General features: G+C 40.2%; 1 protein-coding gene across 1 annotated transcript in view; it reads left to right on the plus strand.

The window, feature by feature from the left end:
- The window catches only part of TMC1 (transmembrane channel like 1), a 180,290-nt gene that overhangs the window by 91,210 nt on the left and 66,162 nt on the right, over positions 1–22,918 (plus strand). The window contains exons 10-12 of the mRNA XM_065530686.2: positions 6,086–6,192; positions 9,050–9,148; positions 20,187–20,329. Coding sequence (XP_065386758.1) covers positions 6,086–6,192; positions 9,050–9,148; positions 20,187–20,329 — 349 coding nt within the window. The remainder of the gene's footprint in view (positions 1–6,085; positions 6,193–9,049; positions 9,149–20,186; positions 20,330–22,918) is intronic.

The following is a 22,918-nucleotide window of genomic DNA, read 5'->3' on the forward strand; positions in this document are numbered from 1 at the left end:
CTAAGAGTTGAGGACTTTTTGACCCCTACCACCTCTATAGTTCAGACAATCTATTTAAATCTCTGGTCCTCTGTTTCCACATTTGGGGCTTCTACAATATCTACCACATCTTGGGTTTAACTAGTCACTGTACAAGATCATTTCCAGCTCAACATTCTATGATGTATAAGTTACAGTCAGGTTTACATGTATATGTGGGCATGTGAAATTCATTAATGTATACTTTTGATTGATAAATCCTGAAAAATTTAAATGCAAAGCAGATTTATACTAAGAGAGGACTATATAACTGCCTTCTCAAATTCTTTTCAAAATAAAGTTGGTTAAGTGTATACTCTACTTACAGAATATATATTTAATTTTAAAACTAATATAAATGCTTTTCTCTAAAATAAATGGCCATTTAATCTTACAAAAGGTTCGGAAGTATCATTATATTCCATTTCGACATCAGAATCATCTAATATATATCTTGTTTAATCCTCAGAATAAGCCTGACATTATTGATTAACTGAGCAAATACTGGATGCCTAACATGTCTCCTTAGGTATGTTTCTAGACACTGTTGCTACTGGCAAAGACAGCAAAGACTCTTCCCTCATTGATCTTACATTCAAATGTGTTAATGTATGTATGCTTGGATGGGGAAGACAGATTACAATATAAGCAAATAAATAATGAAGGTAATTGTGGATTGTGGTAAATGGCATGGTCACAAGAGGAGCCGTTGCCTTGCATTCCCAGCAGCCTTTCTAATCCGCTTTGTCCTTCTCTCTGCTCAATATCTAAATAATACTGAACAAGTATTTTTTAAATGTGCTTTTAAAGGAGTCCAAAATTAACAGCCTTCACTGAGTTTTCCCAAAGTTCTGTCCAATAATTTGCAGAATCAAGAGTGGGACCCAAATCAGAGTGCAAAATTCATACTGTTTCCATCTTGATTCCAGTGAGACCTAGATTTCTTTATTAGCGTGAAGTGGATTCTCACCTGATGACTCCCAACTCTTTTTCACTTAAAAAATACATTTGATAATTTCTGCCACAGAGGATACTGTGACGTTATGCATCACGTGGGAATACTGTGGGGTTTTACTGTCACGTCAGCCCTAAGGGGATCATGCCTAAAACTCGAGGGTTACTCTTGTGGACACATCTCATTCATCTCATTGAATTGCGTATTTTTCTGAAGCAACTGCATATTTATACCTCCAGGAAATATAATCTATACTCATTGTGATGCCAACATTATTATTAAGACCATAAATTAAATAATTGATTGTATTTCTAGCTGGTAATTACAAATTTTTCTCAGGATCAAAATCTGCTTTTTCCTAATAATAGATTACATCATCAAAATTATGGTGTCAGAAACCTATTTTTTTCCAGACTGGAACTAGCTTTGGATAGGTAACCCAAGCACAGGGCTTAAACCTTATGTTTCCTCGCTGCCCTAAGAACTCTAGAAAATACAAATCAATTTTGTCACTTTTAATTCCCTACCCCTAAATAGTTTGAAAAAATTGTGCTTCCTATGCTGCTTAACATGATGGTGTTTATATCGTAGTCACACAGCAGGTCATTTAATTGGTCTTTTCCCATTTAGAAATGCTCATATTTATCTGCTTGTTTTATTACCCATCTGTTCAAAAGGAAATGCTGTGTTATGACATCGTTTTACAAATTACTTTGCCTTAATAATAAGCAATCAGAAAGAGAGTTGAAATTTTAACTTTAATTTGAAAGAAACAAGAATATTTAGTACCAAGAATACGCTTAAGCATAAAGCCTCAGTTTAATACATATTAGAGACTCTGTTTTGTTTTGTTTTGTTTTGAGACAGAGTCTTGCTCTGTTGCCCAGGCTGGAGTGCAGTGGTGCGATCTTGACTCACTGTAACCCTCTGCCTCCTGGGTTCAAGTGATTCTCCTGCCTCAGCCTCCTGAGTAGCTAGGATTATAGGCTCCCGCCATCATGCCCAACTAATTTTTGTATTTTTAGTAGAGATGGGGTTTTGCCATGTTGACCAGGCAGGTCTTGAACTCCTGACCTCGTGATCTGCCTGGCTCGGCCTCCAAAAGTGCTGGGATTACAGGAGTGAGCCCCCAAGTCTGGCCAAGACTCTGTTTTTATACATTAATAATTTACTATGGAAGCAGCATTTATCAGTCTGATTAAAGAAAAAAGAATTGGTCATTATGGGCCTCAAATTTGTGAATTTGACTGGCTTTAGCTGATAGATGGATATTATCTATGCCTATTGTTTCAGAAACACATATTCATTGCATATTTATTGTATATATCATAGTTTTAAGAAAATTAATTGAACTATGTTTTACTTAAGGGGCCATATGGCAGTGTGGTTAAGAGAGATCTAGATTTGGAGTCAAACACCTGTAGCTCAAGACTGCCTGGTTTAGAAGCCTGGCTTCCTCGTTTACTAGCTATGTAACCTATAGACCTAAGTCTCTGTAAAATGAGAAAACAATAGATCCCATCTTGTAAGGATTTGATGATCATGATCATTAAATAAGTTAATACATACAGATCAAATTGGTGTTTGAAACAAAGATTCATTAAATGTTACCTATTAGTAATCAACTTTTGAGTCAGTCAACTACTGTGTTCAAGTTTTTGTTTCCTGATTCATGGTGGGACTAATAATACTTAACCTCATTAAATTCTAGTGGCAGCATAATGCGTTGATGCTGATAAAGTTCTTGGAACACATAACTGACCATCGAGATATGCTAGCTCTTATTATTATTATTACTACTCATTTTGCTTCCTTACGCTGAGAGACTAAGTATGTAAAAATTGCTATTCTTTTCATTTATGCTCTTTTAGACACACTAATGAGGCATTTCTTTTTAGTGAACATCAGTTTTAGTCAACAACATCCGGTAGGATAGAACCACTAGATAAAAGGGATAAAGAGGGAAGATTTCTTCTTTTTTATTTTTGTGTTGAGACAGGAAAAACTGGAGTTTTTATGACAACCTGTTGTTTCATTTTCTCTCCTTTAAGATCTTCGTTTGTTTTGTTACTGTGTTTTCTCCTCTGCCATTGATAGGTCTAGTGTAGAAGAAACTTTGTCTTCTGGATTTCTTAGTCTCTTCTACCTGTGTCTGGGTCTTTCTACAGTCATTCTAATTTTAATGAAATCTGTTGGCTTGCAATTCATTTTCTTTACACTTAGGATTCTGTAAAGACTCAACCTCCAAATAAAATAGTTGTGAAGCCACTGTCAAATCTGAGAACTGGAGTTTGGAAGTTTTGAACTCTAAAGTATATTTCATTATAATGCATGTGCATGTTGGAGGAAGGGATACTTCCTGAAACATCTTAATCACTTCTCTCTTTTACATTTAGGTATATTTGTACTCCACACACAAGGAACTCATTTGCCAGGGATTGTGTTTAGGTGGTGAGAGGATGGGCTGTGGCAATTATTAGAAGAGCAAAACCATAAGAAGGAAGGGAAGGAAGGAAGGAAGGAAGGAAGGAAGGAAGGAAGGAAGGAAGGAAGGAAGGAAGGAAGGAAGGAAGGAAGGAAGGAAGGAAAGGTGGGTTAGTATCCTATATGTGGAACTTCATACTGGAGGATCCACATGTGACTCCAGGGAAAAACCTACCTTGATTCCTAGTGACCAAGGCTTTCCTCCGATAAATGAGTAACTGCAATGAGTAACAAACTGGAAGTCCACTGCCTTCAATAAAACATGATGAATGAACCTGGCTGAGCAGCCCTGAGGTAGCCGTTACCAGAGAATGTAGATAACAGCCATGAAATGGTATGAAGTCACAGGGAGCCAAGAAGGTGATCAGATGTCCTAGGAGAAGCAGACCAGTGCACCTGGTGACAGCACTGGGCTGGGGTGGGGTGGGGTTGTGTGTCAAAACCACACACCCTTAGAAACGTTATAGAACTCTGTACTCCTCGGCAATGTGAAATCAATTCAAATTCCCTTGTGAGTATAAAGAAAAATACTCAGACTTCAAAATCGTTGATTTCTTCCAAAATATCCATTTAAAGGTTGACTTCTTAAGTTTCTAAAAAAACCTGCCACTGTGTTGTGGGAATAAGAAAGGTGGTAGGTAAAGAATAGACAAAGGGGCTGGGCGTGGTGGCTCACTCCTGTGATCTCAGCACTTTGGGAGGCCGAGGCAGGTGGATCACAAGGTCAGGAGATAGAGACCAGCCTGGCCAACATGGTGAAACCCCGTCTCTACTAAAAATACAAAAATTAGCCAGATGTGGTGGCGGGTGCCTGTAATCCCAGCTACTCAGGAGGCTGAGGGAGGAGAATCGCTTGAAACTGGAAAGCAGAGGTTACAGTGAGCCAAGATTGCACCACTGCACTCCAGCCTGGGTGACAAGGGCAAAACTTCTCAAAACAAAACAAAAAAATAATAGACAAAGGTCCAGAAATAGAGGCGTTACTGTCCTGTGAGGCCGGCCTCATCTAAATAAGTAGAGGCTGGAATTTGCTACCCATGAGCCTTCCTTTTCCATTGATAATGCTTCCCTACTGATAATATTTCAAAGCCAGAAGGCTCCAGAAAATCATTGGTCAAAAGAGATGTTTAGCTGAATGTTAGCTGAATGGGACAGAACACATGGGCTGATGCAGCCGGGGACTGAAGCTGTTTGTTATTTTTTCTTGGGCAACTGACAATGATAATTTGGAAGACTGGGAAAGTTAGCAGCTTGGTGCTGAATCTTAAATGACCATCAAAGAAACTTTTGCTTTCGTAAATCTATGAAAGTTTGAAATTTGAACCTAAGACTTAAATTCTTCATTTTTCTTCTTCCACTCTCTGCTTTAAGAAGGTGCTTTTTTTTTTTTTTTTTCTGTCAACAAGAATTAACCAATCACTTTACTTTTCACTTCTGGGGACGGGGTGAGTTGACTGAACATTCTTGCCTATTGCCTATTCATTCCCCAAAGCTAAAGTGGTTTTTTAAAAGTCATGCTCATCACCCCTTCCTCTGGCCCTAATGCTTAACACCTGTCAGTGTGTGGTTTGGCCTCTCCATCCTTATCTGTCACCACTTTCCCTCATTCATGTACTCCAACTGCACAGGCCTGAGTTTTGTTCCTCAATTGTCCCAAGCCCTTGCCCCTTAGGATCTTTGTTCTGGCTTTTTCCTCTGCTTGAACTACTCTTCTCCAGCTCAGCATGTTGCTATCTCTTCCTCAAACTTCAGATCTCTGCTTAGATGACATCTCTGATATTCTTTCCTTGACAAATCTTTGAAAGCAACCCCTCTCAATACTTCCCCTTCCCTCCTGTAGTACCTGCTATTATCTCTATCTCCTGTCATCTCTATCTATATCTATCTATATCTATAGCTAATATCTATGTCTGTATCTCTAGCTCTATATCTTTCTATGTATGTTACATATTTGCTGTATCCATACCTCACTAAAATGTAAGTTCTATTATAGCAGCCCCCCTATCTATGACATTGTGCTTCACATCTAAGATAATTTCTGGCATAAGATGTGTGGAGTGAATGAATGCATTCCAGCTTTTATACTGTCCCTGTAAAATTCCAGTAATGGGGGAAACAGCACAGGACTGCTGGTAAGATAACTATCTGTAAAAGATGTGATAAACTCTGTTTGAGAACATTGTTTGCCTGAGAAAAGGGGGAGAAAATAGCAGTAATTATAATTATAGTGGTAGCTAATTACTAGCTGGGCACCGTAGTTACCTTTACATATATTTGCTCACTTATCAGTATTAACTCAAGGAATAAAATGCACTCTGCAGGCGGCAATCATGGCTGCTCAGCAAAAGGCAGCTTTCCCTTGGATGGACTCTGATGGGGTAGGTCACATGCAGTCTGCACAACTGCATTCTACGTACCTTCTACATTCCACATGACAGGGAATGCTTCCAGCATGATTAACATTTTCTCTTCCTGAATAGAGAGAAAAGAATACTATTGCCTGTAAATATAAAAAGCACCAATGCCTCACAATAGACTTGTTTTGAAGGCAACCAAGACAAAGCTCTTTTTGTTTGTTTGTTTGTTTGCTTTGATCTCTCTTCAAACTTTTTATTTTCTTTGTAATAGGTCAGTTTGGCTCCTCAGTGGCCTCATACTTCCTCTTCTTGAGATGGATGTATGGAGTCAACATGGTTCTCTTTATCCTGACATTTAGCCTCATCATGTTGCCAGAGGTGAGATCTGACTTCTAGTTTACAAAACATGCTGAAAAATGTTTCTCCCAGAAAAGTATTTGTCTCTTCTTTAAGGGTGGAATAATTAATTGGCTATTTTCACATCTTGGAGTCATAGGATTTGTAATGAGATTAACCTTCAAAATGGTGCCTATGGGCCAAAGGTCCCAATCCTTGCACTAAAGGGTGTGTGAGCCTCTTGAAATTATATAACTTATGTATAATTTCCCATGTATGTTTAAAAGTGCATTTTTATGTGGAAAGTTTCATGGCTTCTTTCAGTTTCCCAAGGGGGTCCCTGTTCCTAAATGTTAAAAATTATTGTTCAAGAGGGAGACTTGGACACCCTGTGAGTTGTATTTATTTATTTTGCCAAGTTAGCTTTGAAAGAAATGCTTCTTTAATGCAATGCCAAGCCTCCAGACTTTCTATACTGAAGAAGCACAAAATGAACATTTACCCCCTAAGATACAAAGTAAGATAATGCCCACACCACACACACACACACACACACACACACACACACACACACACACACACACACAAATAGTGGGATGGGATGGGATGAGAGTGGGAGTGGGGTCTTTTAGGTCCAAAGTCAGAAACTAAAACAGACAGAGGTTCCAAATCAAAGAAGACAAAGCCCTGAACTGATGTGGGGAAAGGGTCAGTTGAGGCCAAAAAGCTAGACTGAGGTCAGAGCCCTCACCTATATGAAGTTAAATGATTCTGACACCTTTGAATGCTTACCTTACAGAAGTTGGGCTAGGTTTTATTTAACCTACAAAGGACCTTTTAGGACCAGTATTTCAAAGCCAATGTGGTTCATACAGCATTGACAGTGGCCAACATTTGGTGTTCTGGGTGACTTTTTATCTTGATAACTTCAAATCAGTGCCACTTTCTATACTAAGCCTCCCATTAACATAATAATAATAATGCTTTACATTCATAAAGAGATGTGAGCCTTTAATAGTATAAAGCTCTTTCACTTCTTTTACTTACTGTGCCTCACAACACATTTATGATGTAGAAGGTGGAAGATGTTTTCTTCAACCAGGTAAAACATGTAAACGGAGTCACATAATGTTGATGTGACTTAGCTAACATCTTGGAGTAAATTTTTTTATTAAGCTGATCTAGGACTAGAACCCATGATTCAATCCCTTTCTCCAAGATTTTGCACTTTAATCCACTAGTTTTATAATCCTTGAGAGAATTCCAGGGCTTCTAAAGTTGTCTGGCTCATAGAAGACAGTGACCAAAGATCAGAGGTTCTTTATAGTTTATTTCCCAAGTGCACACTTTCAGATAATGCAGCTGAATGTGTGTATTTTATCTATTTCAAATTAACCCCAGCTTTTTTTTTTTTTTTCCTTACCTCTCTAAGGAAATCTGAAACTCCTCCATTCCATCACTGGCTACTATGACATTACTTAGTGTCAGATGCAGATATAAACGGAGTTTTATCAGCAGCATTTACTCTTTCCCCCCACACCATGCTGCCTCCATGTGGAGAAAATAAAAGGCTGTTGCTGATTTATTTAAATGACATGAAATTACAGATTATCTGCTATGTAGTGGATGGAGTGCCTATATGTTAGGTTGGATGTATTCTGAGAGCTAGGAAGCATGCTGGCTTTGGATACTTTTTTGTAGGTTGTATTAGACCCTGAGGGGCATCCTGTTTTCTGGGCAATGATTACCAACTCCAGCAAAAGAACAAGAGAATGGACACCCTGCATGCTGACTTTGCAGAACCACCAGAGGCCAGGGCAGTCATCTCCCGGCAGCAAGCCTGTATTTTTCAGCTGCCTCTACCCTACAGGCTCACTCAGTATTCCTCCAAGGCACATGCCCTTTTGCCCCAAGGTCCTGTGTCCCTGGGCAAGCCTTAGACCTTAATCTCCTTTGTCCTCTGTGCCCCCTAACTTTGGGGTGAGACAGCATGTGTGGAACCCACCTTCTATTCTCTTCGGACCAGAAAGCCAGATGGGCCAAAGGCCTACTTTGGGAGGTTGTGTAGCTTGTGCACAGGGAGTGAGCAGAGATTGATGTCCAGCCCTTTGCTCAGTCAAGCTCTGCACCTGGGCTTCAAGCCACATTCATCTTCTGTTCCCAGCTTTAGGAGGGAAGTTTCCATCTCACAGAAGAAGCAACATCTGCTTGGTAAGCTATGGGGCTAGAAAGGTGCTCTTTCCAGTTCTCACCAAGGCACCTTCCTGTGACCCTATCTATTCTTGTCCTCTCACTGACCCACTCTTCCCAGTACTATTCTCCCTACTGTGCTTCTCTTCCAATCAGGTGGCATGAATTTGAGGCAGCAGCCCTGAATTAGTGATGAAGCAGACACCACAATCAGGGTGCAAGTGTTCTCACTTTGCAGGCACCCACAAATTACATGATTGGTTTTCCTTGAGTTCTCTCTCTTGACATGAAGGACAGAATCTTCCTCCACCCCCACTCCTAAGGGGTATCCTCATATGAAGGTGTGGGTAAGATGGTTTTGTTGAGTCCTTTGTGACTCGAAAGGCTACCTCTCTCCTTTCTAGTCTTCTAAATCAGAACAGTTTGGTGGTAGTGGTGGCAGCGGGATCCTCAGAAAGCCCTCTGGGGAATGTGATTGACCTGACAGCTGGTGGTCCCCTGAACTCGGAATGCAGGGTCCTTTGCACTCCCTTTGTTCTTACCTCTGGATTTAGTAGTTGATTCCCAGAAAATGGGACCCCACATGGAGACCCAAAGAGTCCCCAGGAAACTGTTTCAGAAGGGCTTTTAAGCAAAACCATTTGTGATCACATGTGTGGCTCAGACTTTGTTTCTAATTGTTCACTGCTTTCTTTGCTTCTCCATACAGTACCTCTGGGGTTTGCCGTATGGCAGTTTACCTAGGAAAACAGTTCCCAGGGCTGAAGAGGCATCGGCAGCAAACTTTGGTGTGTTGTACGACTTCAATGTAAGTGTCTCCACACAACTGTATTGGTGGGAGGATGGATTTCTACATTTCTACTTAGTTTATTTTACTCTGAAACCCACGGCCTCCTCTCCTGGGTCAGGCTGAATGTCTTAATAAAGATGTCCCTGCTCCCTTTAAAAAGAAAGAAGGAAGGAAGGAAGGAAAGGAAGGAAGGAAGGAAGGAAGGAAGGAAGAAAGAAAGAAAAGAAAGAAGAAGAAAGAAAAGAAAAAAGAAAGAAAGAAAGAAAAAGAAAAAGAGAAAGGAAGGAAGGAAGGAAAGAAAAGGAAAGAAAGAAAGGAAGGAAGGAAGGAAGGAAAGAAAGAAAGAAAGAAAGAAAGAAAGAAAGAAAGAAAGAAAGAAAGAAAGAAAGAAGTCTCTTTATATAAATGTGACTATGATTTAGGACAATGGTAATATATATGGGAATATAGACTACTGAATAAAGGTGAGCTCAGAGTTCAAAGACTTGAAGCAAATATTCTTATCGCTGGCTTTGGAAAAGAATAAAGGAAGAGTTTGTAAATGTGCTTTTTGGAAAATCTTGCTGGATTCCTAGGGAATTAAAACTTTTACACTTCCTATTAACCTCTTCCTAAACAAGCCTCCTATTTAGTATAACTCATTAGTTACTACTAAATAAAGCTAAATATTGAAAACTAAGAAATACTAAATTCTAACTTCTAAATAATACTAAAATTAGTATTATTCCATTGTAGTATTCAAATGAGCGTTACTCTTTGAGCTCCCCTAGCTAGAGATTATTACTATGGAAAGGAGTTCTGTGGAAGAACTGGGTACTTTCCCATTTTCATGGGGACTCTTTGGGTCTCCATGTGGGCTCCCATTTTCTGGGAATTGACTACTAAATCCAGAGGTAAGAGCAAAGGGAGTGCAAAGGACCCTGCATTCCGAGTTCATTCTGCGGAAGAACTCCTTTCCATAGAAAAACCATTTTGGACTATATGTATGAGTCAAGTCTTTGACAACAATGTAATTCCACATATTCTTCTTTTAGTAGTGACTAGATTAGAAACGTTTGGAAGCATATGGGTGGGAAAGTACCCAGGTAGAAATTGAGGAATTGATAATTCAAGTAATTTTTGGAGGCTAGACAATGAGAATAAAATTTTATATAGATTGCAGAATGAAGGAGGGAAAAAACAGACTTCCTGTTTATAGTGTTAATATGTATATCTTACAAACATTTTGATTTCTACTTTTAGCCTCCTTAAATTGTGAGTTTCCCAAAGAATGAATCAGGTCTGCTACATCTTTTCAGCCCGTAACCTAGTCCTCATCCAGTAGAGGCTAAATGAGTCTCGTTGACTGACAATCCTGAGTGAGGGGGATGATTTGTAGAGCCTTGAAGTAAGAACCACAGGACCAGTTTACGTGAGGAGTACCAGAACATGCAAACCTTAAGAAAGCTTTCCCATCTCTGAGTGAACAAAGCAAGCTATCAAATTAGCATAAGACACAATGAGAGCGACAAATATGTGGCGTTTGTAATCTTCAGTCACCCCTGTCAGTTGGACTTTCCATTTCAATTCAGCATTTTTTAAACTGAATTATAAACATACATAGGTTTTACAAAGATGAATGTGACATGATTCTTGACCTCAGGGTACTCATGATATTAGAAGGAAGACACGTAGGCAACCAGTATACAAGATGCTGTCCATAAAGTTAGCAAAATTTTAAAAAAGGAAGAAAGATTCTGGGGAACCCTGAGTAAGTGGTTCTTATTTATTCTTAGGTGGGTCTGGGTTTTACAGAAGAGATGGCCCCTGAGTTGGATTTTACCTCTTCCCTTTTATTTCTCTTTTCTATCACTCCTAATTTCTTCCATCTCTTCCTCCTCCCCTCCCTTTATTCCTCCCTTTATTTATCTCTCTCACTTTCAAATTGCAAACAATACATTACTATGTCACCTTACCACTGTTTTCATTTCTCATTCTCTTCCTCTGATGAGCAAAATGACAAACTTCCGATCTGCTTAATAAGAACAAGGACTGTGATCACTGACTTTTTCTGCTTTTTATGAAGGACTAAAAATATGAACAAAAAGTCTTTGTATTTTTATGTATAGATTTCTGAAGTTTAAATACTTCTGAATTTCCCAATGAACTGAAATGGAAAATTTGGAGCAAAAAAGTCCATTTGGGGTTTGAAAGCTAGTGACTCAGTTGAGGAAGACAAACAGAAAAATTGCTGTAAGAGGGTTACTAATGAGTAGACAAGAGGGTCTGAGAGGCAAATTCAGAGGGAAGTAGAGGGAAAGAGTTTGGATGATGAGTGTGCTCCCCAAGATTGTATCACTGCCCTTGACAGCTCTCTTATGTCCAGTTTGGTGAAATACAGTTTATAGGTCGGCAGAGGATACAGAAACCAGAGTGTTCTATGATATTTATTTCTAGGCCTGCCTGAAACAATCCTAAGGCAATGAGAGAATATTTAAAGGTCAAGAAAATAACAGAAAGCCATTACACTGATTTTATTCACTTACAGGCTTACTGCATGCTGGTATCAGTCATTAATTTGGCATGCATCATTGCTGGGGTTAGTAGTGATTTTAATAGCTCTATTCCTCCAATGTCTGCATCATGCAGTGAACTGTGATTGGTAAGTAAGGTCCCTCACTTCACAACCCTCTTCATGGCGGGTATTTATATCTGAGACTAAGCTCAAGAGTGTTCTTATATGTGAAATGGAGAAAATAACAGTATCCACCACAAAGAGCATTAAATGCGATAATGCATGAAGCAGCAGATAGCTCAGAGTATGTGGCACACAGTACAGGCTGAGTATTCCTTATCCAAAATGCTTGAGACCAGAAGTGTCTTATATTTCAATTTTTTTCAGATTTTGGAATATTTCCATATACATAATGAGATACCTTGAAAATGATACTCAAGTCTAAACACAACATTCATTTAGTTTCATATACACCATGTACACATAGCCTGAAAGTAATTTTATCCAATATTTTAAGTAGCTTTTTTTTTTTTTTTTTTTTTTTTTTTTTGAGATGGAGTCTCGCTCTGCCGCCCAGGCTGGAGTGCAGTGGCCGGATCTCAGCTCACTGCAAGCTCCGCCTTCCGGGTTCACGCCATTCTCCTGCCTCAGCCTCCCGAGTAGCTGGGACTACAGGCGCCCACAACCGCGCCCGGCTAATTTTTTTGTATTTTTAGTAGAGACGGGGTTTCACCGTGGTCTCGATCTCCTGACCTTGTGATCCGCCCGTCTCGGCCTCCCAAAGTGCTGGGATTACAGGCGTGAGCCACCGCGCCCGGCTCTAGAGGGCAACTTATTTCCTAGAGGAAGAAAGATATGTTTGGGCTGGGCCTGCCCAGTTAATTCGTTCCCAGTTTATCAAGAGAAATCACTACACCTCTCCTGGGGTGGAGTGAGTCTAGGGACAGAGAAAGGCTGAGGCGTATTGCACTGAGTGAAGCTCCGTGCCTCTGAAGGAAATGCTGAGAGAAAGGGCATTCATTACCCCATCACAACTGGCTGTGGTCGAGAGCTCAACGAAGGCTTTACAGGTATCTTAAACCAGTTTTAAAGAAAGGGCGGGAATAGAGCAGGCTCCAGAATGGGGCAGGCAATTGGGAAACGAATTCCAAGCAGAGAGATCAGCATGCACAAAGGCTTGGAGGCATGAGATGGTGCTATGCTGTCAACACCCAAGAGTGATTCAGCAAAGTTCGTATTTAGGGAGAGAGGAGAGTGGCAAGAAGTGAGCCTGTCATACTAAAAAAAATAAATTCAAAAAAGGGCCTAACCAGGGAGAACAATTTCATTATGCTCAAGTCAGACTTTATCCTACAGGCAGTGGAGCGCACCTGAGATAGGGGGAAGGAGCAGGTTTGGGAAACTTTCTTGAATGTGCTATGTTCAGGCTTCCTGTGAGACATGCAAGTGGAGTGAGATGTGTAATGGCGTTGGACATAGGGTCTAGAATTTCCACTGTTAGTATCAGGCATGGGCCATGGCCCAAAAGGCAAATGGAACTACTTTCTTTAGAAGCCAGAAGAGTTAAAAATGCAGTGTAGCATAATGACAAAAACTAGACATGAGATTCCAACAAACCTGGGTTTGAATCCTGCCACATGTGACCTGTGAAATATTAGACTATCATCCTGAACCTTGTAGTTGCCATGTATAAAATACCATTTATACAAGCCTAGCTACCAGGCTTGTATAAAAAATACATGAGATTATGTGTGTAAAGTATTAGCACATCTCGGCTGGGCGCAGCGGTTCACACCTGTAATCCCAGTACTTTGGGAGGCCAAGGCAGGCAGATTACAAGGTCAGGAGATCGAGACCATCCTGGCTAACATGGTGAAACCCCGTCCTACTAAAAATACAAAAAATTAGCCAGACATGGTGGTGGGTGCCTGTAGTCCCAGCTACTCGGGAGGCTGAGGCAGGAGATTGTGTGAACCCAGGCGGTGGAGCTTGCAGTGAGCCGAGATCACGCCACGGCACTCCAGCCTGGGTGACAGAGCAAGACTCTGTCTCAAAAAAAAAAAAAAAAAAAAAAAGAAATATCAGCATATCAGCACGTCTCCGGTACATAGCAGATGCTTCTTTAAATGCCTCTTCAGGATACTTAGCTCATGAAAATTCCCATTTGTTGGAGGGACAAGGAAACAGAAGGAAGGAACTTGTATCCACAGCAAGAAAGTGGAAGTGGGGCAGCAGCCATGTCCCCTGTCTAGGCAGGAGGCAGGGGGACGAGGGTACCAATACAAGGATGGAAGGATGGACACCAAAAGGAACTGCCTCCTTCACAGCTGTTTGAGGGGCAGAGATCACTGTCTACTGTCCTTAACACAACTTGATTCCCTCTGCTGAAAATTAGATCTGCCTAGGCTCGGCTCAGCTTCCTCTTTGTAATCTACACTATCCCCGTTAAGAACCATAGAACACCGGCCGGGCACAGTGGCTCACGCCTGTAATCCCAGCACTTTGGGAGGCCGAGAAGGGCGGATCACAAGGTCAGGAGATTGAGACCATCCTGGCTAACACGGTGAAACCCCGTCTCTACTAAAAATAAAAATAAATAAATAAATAAATAAATAAATAAATAAATAAATAAAAAATTAGCCGGGCGTGCTGGCGGGCGCCTGTAGTCCCAGCTACCCGGGAGGCTGAGGCAGGAGAATGGCGTGAACCCGGGAGGCGGAGCTTGCAGTGAGCCGAGATCGCGCCACTGCACTCCAGCCTGGGCGACAGAGCGAGACTCCGTCTCAAAAAAAAAAAAAAAAAAAAAAAAAGAACCATAGAACGCCTGTTTCATGTCTATGAATCTGGGTTGGAGAAAAACGAAAAGAAAAAACTCAGAGATGAGCACAGTATTAGGCAGAAGCCTAATGGGTCTGCCTGGAGAGGAGGAGGAGTGTGGCCATGCACTGCTCTCAGCATACAGCCCATGAAGGCAGGGATGGCTGCTGTTCTTGTGAGATCAGTTGAGGTTTGTTCTGGGTGTAATTAGCCTTTTCACTCCTTGTTTCTCTCATATGTTGTGTCCTACTCTATGAAATATTGAGTGCCAGTCCTTGTCTTTCATCCACACTTGAAACCTTCGTTCATGCTAAGGTGTAAATAATCAGCAACAACTCAGAGAAAAGTAGAAATACACCCAGACTTGAATCTTGCAGTGTTACCTCCCCTCACATACCCTCAGCAGATATGCTTCAAAAATTATACCTTCTTTTCCTACCAGTTTTACCTTATACAGTCTTTCAAAATAATGGTATGACAGCTATTACAAATTAACAAGAGCTACTAAGAATGAAGAAATTCACTGATCATCCTGCGGATAGAGTGTTATCTTTCATGGTGAACATTTATTTGTAATCATGAGATACACCAAAGGGATGCAGTTCTAATATAATTTCAGACAACAGATAATTATGAAGGAGATGTTTTGCATGCAGAGCCTTTTGGGGGCCTCTGTAATCCTGTCTTCTAATCCATCTATGTATATTGGGCAAATAGTAAGTTCTCAATAAGTGTTAGTTAGGAAAGTAAATGTGTGAATCGAGCCCTGGTAACCATAATAAAAACAGTCTTTCTTGTGGAAATGTGTCGGTGATTATGGACTGGACCAGCTGCAGCATTCAAACAGAAATTAGAGTCTTAATAGACAACACACGAGCATGGCACCCCAGAGTTGGACAGAAATTTTCTGTGCTCACTGGGAACTTGGCGCTGACTCTGGTTTCTCTGTCACAGATTTTGGGGTGGGAGAGTGCTCCCATGGGGAAAGCAGCATGTGCTGACATCAAAATTGAATAGAAACTTGGCTGGGCTAGGAGTCATTGCTATTTTAGTCACTTCCAGATGTCTGCTGCTGTAGTTTCAAGGGACAGGGAAAGATGAGTGGAGTGTGCCATGCCACTGGGTAGAAGATGGGGAGCATTCTCCTTCTAAGCCTTTCAAGTTGTATTTAAAGCCATCCCTCAACATGCTACAAAGATGGATTGGATAAAGCCTTTAAAAACTGTGCTCTTCTGTTCACAATAGCAAAGACTTGGAACCAACCCAAATGTCCATCAGTGATAGACTGAATAAAGAAAATATGGCACATATACACCATGGAATACTATGTAGCCATAAAAATGAATGAGTTCATGTCCTTTGCAGGAACATGGATGACGCTGGAAGCCATCATTCTCAGCAAACTAACATAAGAGCAGAAAACCAAACGCTGCATGCTCTCACTCATAAGTGGGAGTTGAACAATGAGAACACTTGGACACAGGGAGGGGAACATCACACACTGGGGCCTGTCAGGGGGTTGGGGGCTAGGGGACGGATAGCATTAGAAGAAATACATAATGTAGATGATGGGTTGATGGGTGCAGCAAACCACCATGACACGTGTATACCTATGTAACAAACTTGCACATTCTGCACATGTATCCCAGAACTTAAAGTGTAATAGAAAATTAGTTAATTAATTAAAAATAAATAAATAAACAAAAACTGTGCTTTTTAACAATATTCATTTATAGATTTGACTTCATATATATCAAATAGGCAAACTGCAGAAACCTTTGCAAACTAATCATGACTCTGCCTGCCCCCATTCAGAAAAACAAAACCAAACCAGAGCCATTCTCGGGCTTTGGTTATGATCTAATATTTATGAAGTGCCAGCCATTGAACATATGTTGAATGGTACATATGCCAGATGAGCTGGCTGCCCCTAGTAGCTATTGTGCTAACCTAACAAGCTCACCAGATGCTTGTTCTATATCTACTTTCTCCTTTTATGATATTTTCAGTGTGTCTTTTAATCCCAATATTGTCATTATGAATTAGATAAAAGATATCAGGTGGGGGTGACCCCCTCTGAAATATTCTCAAAAGGGATGCCTGGGGTTCTTTCCAAGAGGCCCTGGCACCACCAGGGACCAGTCTAGGGGTGTAGATCAAAGTCCGTAATAGGTTCATAGAGTTTCTTGTTTCTTTCACCAAAAAGGTATGGCACTAGCATGATATAACTCTTGCTAGATAAAGAAAGCACAGGAGAAGCAGTATAGTACAGTGGTTAAGCATATAGGATTTGGATTAGACTCAGTTCAAGTTCAGACACTGTCACTCATTAGTTATGTGAACTTGGACAAATTACTTAACCTCTCTAAGGCTCAGTTTCTTCATCTGTAAAATAGGTATAGTGATAGTAGCTATTGAACTTTTGTGTGTGCAGGAGAGGGGAAAATTATGGTAAATAATAATTCCTCCCTTGTTCAACAAGATTGTGAGCTAACCAGAAATACAACAAAGGGTAAGACCAGTGGAGGTCAACATGCCCCCTTTATTATTGTCGAAGCTGACATAAAAGAATGTAGTGTCTTTATGGACAAGTGAACTTCACAGCCAGACCTCTCTGCCACGACAGGCCTCTCCTTGGAGGGGCAGAACACAGCATGTGCCCTCTCAAGAGGAGGAAGAGATGTCCGCATTTCTCCACCCAAGAGATGTCCGCATTTCTCCACCCACGCTCTACTGTCAAATCAGTCGCTTTTCCCCCAGGCTAGAGTGAGGCAGTGGAGGGTGGCCGGGAGTGTTAGGTTAATGGGTCTTCACATGGAAGAAAACATCAAGAGTGGAGGATACGATCATCCTAGTAGCAGCAACTTCAGAGTGTTCCCCTGAGGACTCTGTAAGATAAAACAAGGTGTTTGGCAAGTGCTAAATGTTCACGAAATGTATACGGTGATGTTACGTATCACAGCAACCATTGTCACTGAGTGTCACGTTTGTGGTTTGTGGCAAAGAGATAGGGCAATGAAAAACAGAGACATTTGGAAATTGTTGTGTTGTCCCATGAGGGTTAAATAAACAGGTCAGGATATAATCTTTAAACCAAACAAGAGACTAAGTGTTTATACTTAGCACGTTCTGTTATTGTCACCCTGGGACAGAAGAACCAGCATAAAGGTTTAAGACACAATAGAAGGAGATTGGATTTAACACAAGTGGGAAGAAGCAGAGATCTTAACTAGATAAATGTGAAACAAGAAGATGTCATGTACCTGGGAGCTGGGAAATCCTCCCAAGCATATTCTCCTGGGATGAAGATTTCTGGGTCTTGGGCAGTTGGTCAATCCATGTCTTACCTTAGACGTGAGATTAGCTCACCCACTCCCTCTGCTTGAGGTTTCTACTGGTTGTTTATCCCTAAATGTTCTTTTGGGTTGCAATCCTAGTCAGGGTTCTCCAGAGAAATATAACCAGTAGAAGATATGTATACACACAGACACACACATATATAAAATTTATTGTATAAATCTAGTATTTATACAATAAATTTATTTGGATTTATCATTATTACTTAAATTGATTATATAAATCTTTATATATATATATATATAAATTTGTTGGGTTTTTGTTTTTTTGAGACAGGGTCTCACTTTGTCACTTTGTCACCTAGGCTTTAGTGCAGTGGTGTGATCTCGGGTCACTGCAACCTGCACCTCCTGGGTTCAAACAATTCTTCTGCCTCAGCCTCCTGAGAACTGGGATTACAGGCATGTGCCACCATACCTAGCAAATTTTTGTATTTTTAGTAGAGCCAGGGTTTCGCCATGTTGGCCAGGCTGGTCCTGAACTCCTGACCTCAAGTGATCTGCCTGCCTTGGCTTCCCAAAGTGCAGGAATTACAGGTGTGAGCCACCGTGTCTGGCAGATATATGTAATTTATAAGTTAATGTAAATAATAGATTTATTACAGATATAAGAGATTCATTTTGAGGAAATGACTCACACAATCATGGAGGCTGAGAAATCTGCTAACCTGCCATGTGCAAGCTGGAGACCCAGAGAAACCAGTGCTGTAATTCAGTCTGAATCTGAAGGCCTGAGAACCAGAGGAGCCAATGGTCTGAATCCCACTCTGAGGGCAGGAGGAGATGAGATGAGATGTCCCCGCTCAAGCAGTGAGTGAGGCAGGAGAAAAAGGAGCAAATCGCTCCTTCCTCCTTTTGTTCTTCGTCTTTTTGTCCTCAGTGGATAAAATGATGTCCAACCATGTTGGGGAGGGCAATCTACTTTACTGAGTCCACCTATTTAACTGCTCATCATATCCAGGTACACCCTCCCAGGCAAACCCAGAAAGAGTGTTTAATATGGACACCCCATGGCCCACTCAAGTTGACACATACAATTAAACATCACAAGTTGGCTTTATTTTTTCTTGAACTGAAAAATGCAGATACAGGCCTGCGTGGCCCAGGGAAGCCCAGACCTTTGGTGTTTACGTATGATTCATTCCATGCAGTCCCAAGTTAAGCCCCCAAGTTCCTCTGAGATTATTTGGAGATTTTATTTTGTTCTAGTTCTTATAGAGTATAGTATTTAAGAAAATGTGCCCCATATTTTGAGAGCAATAGTTTTTTCAGGTCTCTGTTGGCCTCCGATTTGAGTTAGCCATGATCTTTGTTAAAGGCAATTTTCTAAATTACTTCTCTTAATTCTTCCTCTAGGAATTAGCATCCATGACATTTCTTCTTTCTTTTCCATACCTCCACTCTCCCTGACTTCACTTCCCTTCTTTGGCTGTGAGTGTCAAAGTCCCTGGGTTGGTATAAATGATGTTAAAGACAACCAACTGGGTTTTCTAAGATTCAGGGTTGATTCACCTGATCTCAAGAGGAAGCCACATATTGAAAAGTGATTATCTTCTCATTTCACAAAGCATAGTTATTGTCACAGAGAAGTAAGAGGGGCACTGGGGACTGGATAGCTGTAGTGATACAGTAACAATGCTTCAATGCTGAGAGTGAAAAACAGTGAATGTGAGGAAGGAAAAAGGTGCATATTATAAAGGAAGCAGCATCAGAATATGCCAATGTTCTGAGGATAAAGAGGGAGTTATTCAGGTGACTTTGGGAGAGGATGATTTCAACCCTGGCAGGTAATTTTTAGGAACGAGAATCTAATGCACAAGTAAACATGCTTGTTATAAGGGAATGCTGTGATAGTCTTGATGAACGGGAAGTGTGCAGATGAGTTCTAATGCCATCTCACCTGCTCTTTGATTTTTGTGAAGTGAGAGCTGAGACACAACCTCTGTGGTTTAAGAAGAACTGATCTAATTATGGTCAGGTGATTGGAAATGGAAATCTGCCACCTCACTTTGAGGAAGCATTTTTCAGATCCCCATCCCCCAGTATTAAGCAAGCCCTTAAAATTGTAAATCTAATGATACCATTAAGTGTGTTTTGATGTTTAAATCAAAGGGCATTTCACGGTAATGGCTCCACAGCTGAGCAAGCTTATATTTGCTTAAAAATTTTATCTATTTAGAAGTCACTGGTTTTCAAATAAACCAAAAAGCTGCCAGTCAACATGGCAGCTGAAACATTCACTTCATGGAGCAAAACAATAGGGCTCATGTCAGAGCTGTGACCCAAGTTTGAAAATTAACATCATTTTGTTATTTCTCTTAAGAGTTGATCTTTTCCTTTGAGTTGCTCTTCATGACATCTGCTAAGTGGCTTTGTTGTTGGATTTCAGGGTTTGGCACAATATTCCGTTCTCTTTTATGGCTATTATGACAATAAACGAACAATTGGATGGATGAATTTCAGGTTGCCGCTCTCCTATTTTCTAGTGGGGATTATGTGCATTGGATACAGCTTTCTGGTTGTCCTCAAAGCGTAAGTTTGATTTGTCTTTTGGGAAGCAAATAATGATTTCTGGAATCAAATGGAGGGATTAATTTGGGGATTGGATATAATTTTGTTGCTATTTTATGTCTAAAGGAAACAGAGTCTGTAAGAGATGAAATGTAGTTTTAATACCAACACTAATGTTAGACTATTACATCTTCAAAAGAATTGAACATAAACACAGGCCTTTGAGTCATCTCATGGGGTCAGACTAATGCTTGCATGTCTATCTTGTGTTTAAACATATTTTTTAAATGTGCATTTTTGTACTTGAAGGTACGAATTAACGTTGCCAGCAAGACAGGGAAACAGCTGCTGGCCCCTCTTTTGCGTGCAGAGAGGTTTTAACTTGCAGAATCAGCTCAATAGGCAGAATCTATTGTTCTCTACTCATTTAAAAAAAAAAAACCGGAATAATCACTCATCCAAAAAATTTTAGCTGTGTAAGACAGAAAAAATGAATGGTCCCCAATGAAACCGTCACAATCAACTGTATAATCATGGTTTGTCTTGGGAAAAGATGTATTGGAGTATGGGGAGGAATTTCACTGGAGAACTGATATTACTGCAGTTCATTTTTCCCCCTGCCTAAAATATATTTATAATACCCTACTTAAAGACTGCAGAAGCCTAGCAGAGTTATTTGGGTTTATATATAAGAAAAATGACCGTTTAGCCAATTTTTTTTTTGAACCAGTTTACGAGAAGAGTTTAAACATCTTAAGTAAGGTTGCCATTCTTTTATTTGACTATGCTCAAGGTGAATGAGTTTTCCCCTCATTGTAGGAGGCCCCTCTGCCTGAGGGTCTAAGAGGGAAAAAGTGCAGAGTCACCCTAAGCAGGAGCTCTCTGAAGCAGTCTGTGACACACTTTGTGTCCTAAACCTGCCTCACTTACAGGTTCCTCCAGAGAAAACTGCCATATTTCATTTTTAAGCTCTTTTGGGACTTAAAACCTTGTGGGAAATCCTATATGTAAGACATTTATCAACCTGTTCAAGTGTAATCAGAGACCTCAAATATAAGAGACTGTACATCAGATAAACTACTATCACATTCCAAAAATCAAAGATATTTTCTAGTCTTTTGACTATATTGCTCTGGTTGGGCTGAAGTCAGAGGTATCATTTACATTACTGAGGCCTCATGAGTATCATTTCTGTGTTGCTCCTTTAGTTTCTATAGGCAGTGGAGAAGAATATTTTCTTATGTCCGATTACTCAGCTTTTTTCGGTAACTGTGCAGGTTGTGTACCCCACAGTCATTCTGCCTAGGTTCAAATCCCAGCTCTACCTTGTATGTATTTATACAATCATTAGCAGATGGCTCAACTGCTCTGTTCTCCTGTTTCCCCTTGGTAATAGAGGTGTAATGGATGTGAGGACTAAATGAATTAATACAAAGCACTTAGAATATGCCTGGATGAGAAAATTATTAAACAAATGTTAACTATTTTATTAGGATTATAATTCATAGGCTTATTGAAGAGAAAAGGCCAGCATAGTAGGAGTTGAGGCCACATTATAGCTCCCCAAAACAGGGCAGTCATGTATGGTTATGCAGTTGTACATCAGTAGATTTGTATGTTTAATAAATTATTTTCTGGCAGATGAATTTAAAGTATCTAGAGCAGCACTATGCCAGGCAAGTCACTTATATAAGTTTAAAACTTCTAGTAGTCATATTAAATAAATAGATAGGTACATTTAATTTTAATAATAAATATATTTGATTTAACTCAATATATCCAAAGTATTACCATTTTAACAAGCAATATAAAATTATTGTTGAGATATTCTCTGCCTTTCAGAAGGTATCAAGTCTTTGAAATCTGGTGTGTATTTTATACCAGTCACATTTCAAATGTTCAGTAGCCAGATGTTGGTGGAACACTCTATTGGGCAGAGTGGCTCTAGAGGAAGTAGTGGCTTTTTTAAAGTTGCTCAAAGATGCCATTTGGGATAGCTGCAGGGCATGAAATCCATTTTCCCCCTCAAAGTCATTCATGTTCTGTCAACCAAACCAGTGTGGCCTTGAACCTTTCCTCTGGCATGGACCTTTGGTTGCTCCTTACCTGATTAGCAAGTAGTTTAAACTCATTGCCCAAACAGCAAGACAACTTGAAAACAATACATGACTCTCACCCCACCACCAGCCCATGGGACAATACTCAGTAGGAAAAGAATTGATGAGATATAAATCTTTGTACAGAATCACTAATCATCTCTTCCTACTCCTATCCCAGTCAAATATTCTCTTGGAATAAGTTTGAGTGGATTTATGGCATACGTTACTCAAACAGAATAGAAGGGAACCTAAGTTCTAAAATCGACTAGGCCACATCAAGATTTTTTCATTGTGCTCATTCTGTTAGCTTCTGCATATTCATTCACAAAATGGGAGCAAATATCTATTTTTAGTTACTTAATAGCAAAATCATAAAATAAAAAGATAGAAATCCAAGAAAATAGTTTGAAGTTTTAAGATAAGATGACTAACTTTGTTGACCCAGGACTCTCCTGGTTTTAGAACTGAAAGTCTTGTGTTTGGGAACCTTTCAGTCCCCAACAAACAAAGA

Source organism: Macaca fascicularis, chromosome 15 (genome assembly GCF_037993035.2).
Source record: "Macaca fascicularis isolate 582-1 chromosome 15, T2T-MFA8v1.1".
In the NCBI taxonomy this organism is placed as follows: Eukaryota; Metazoa; Chordata; class Mammalia; order Primates; family Cercopithecidae; genus Macaca; species Macaca fascicularis.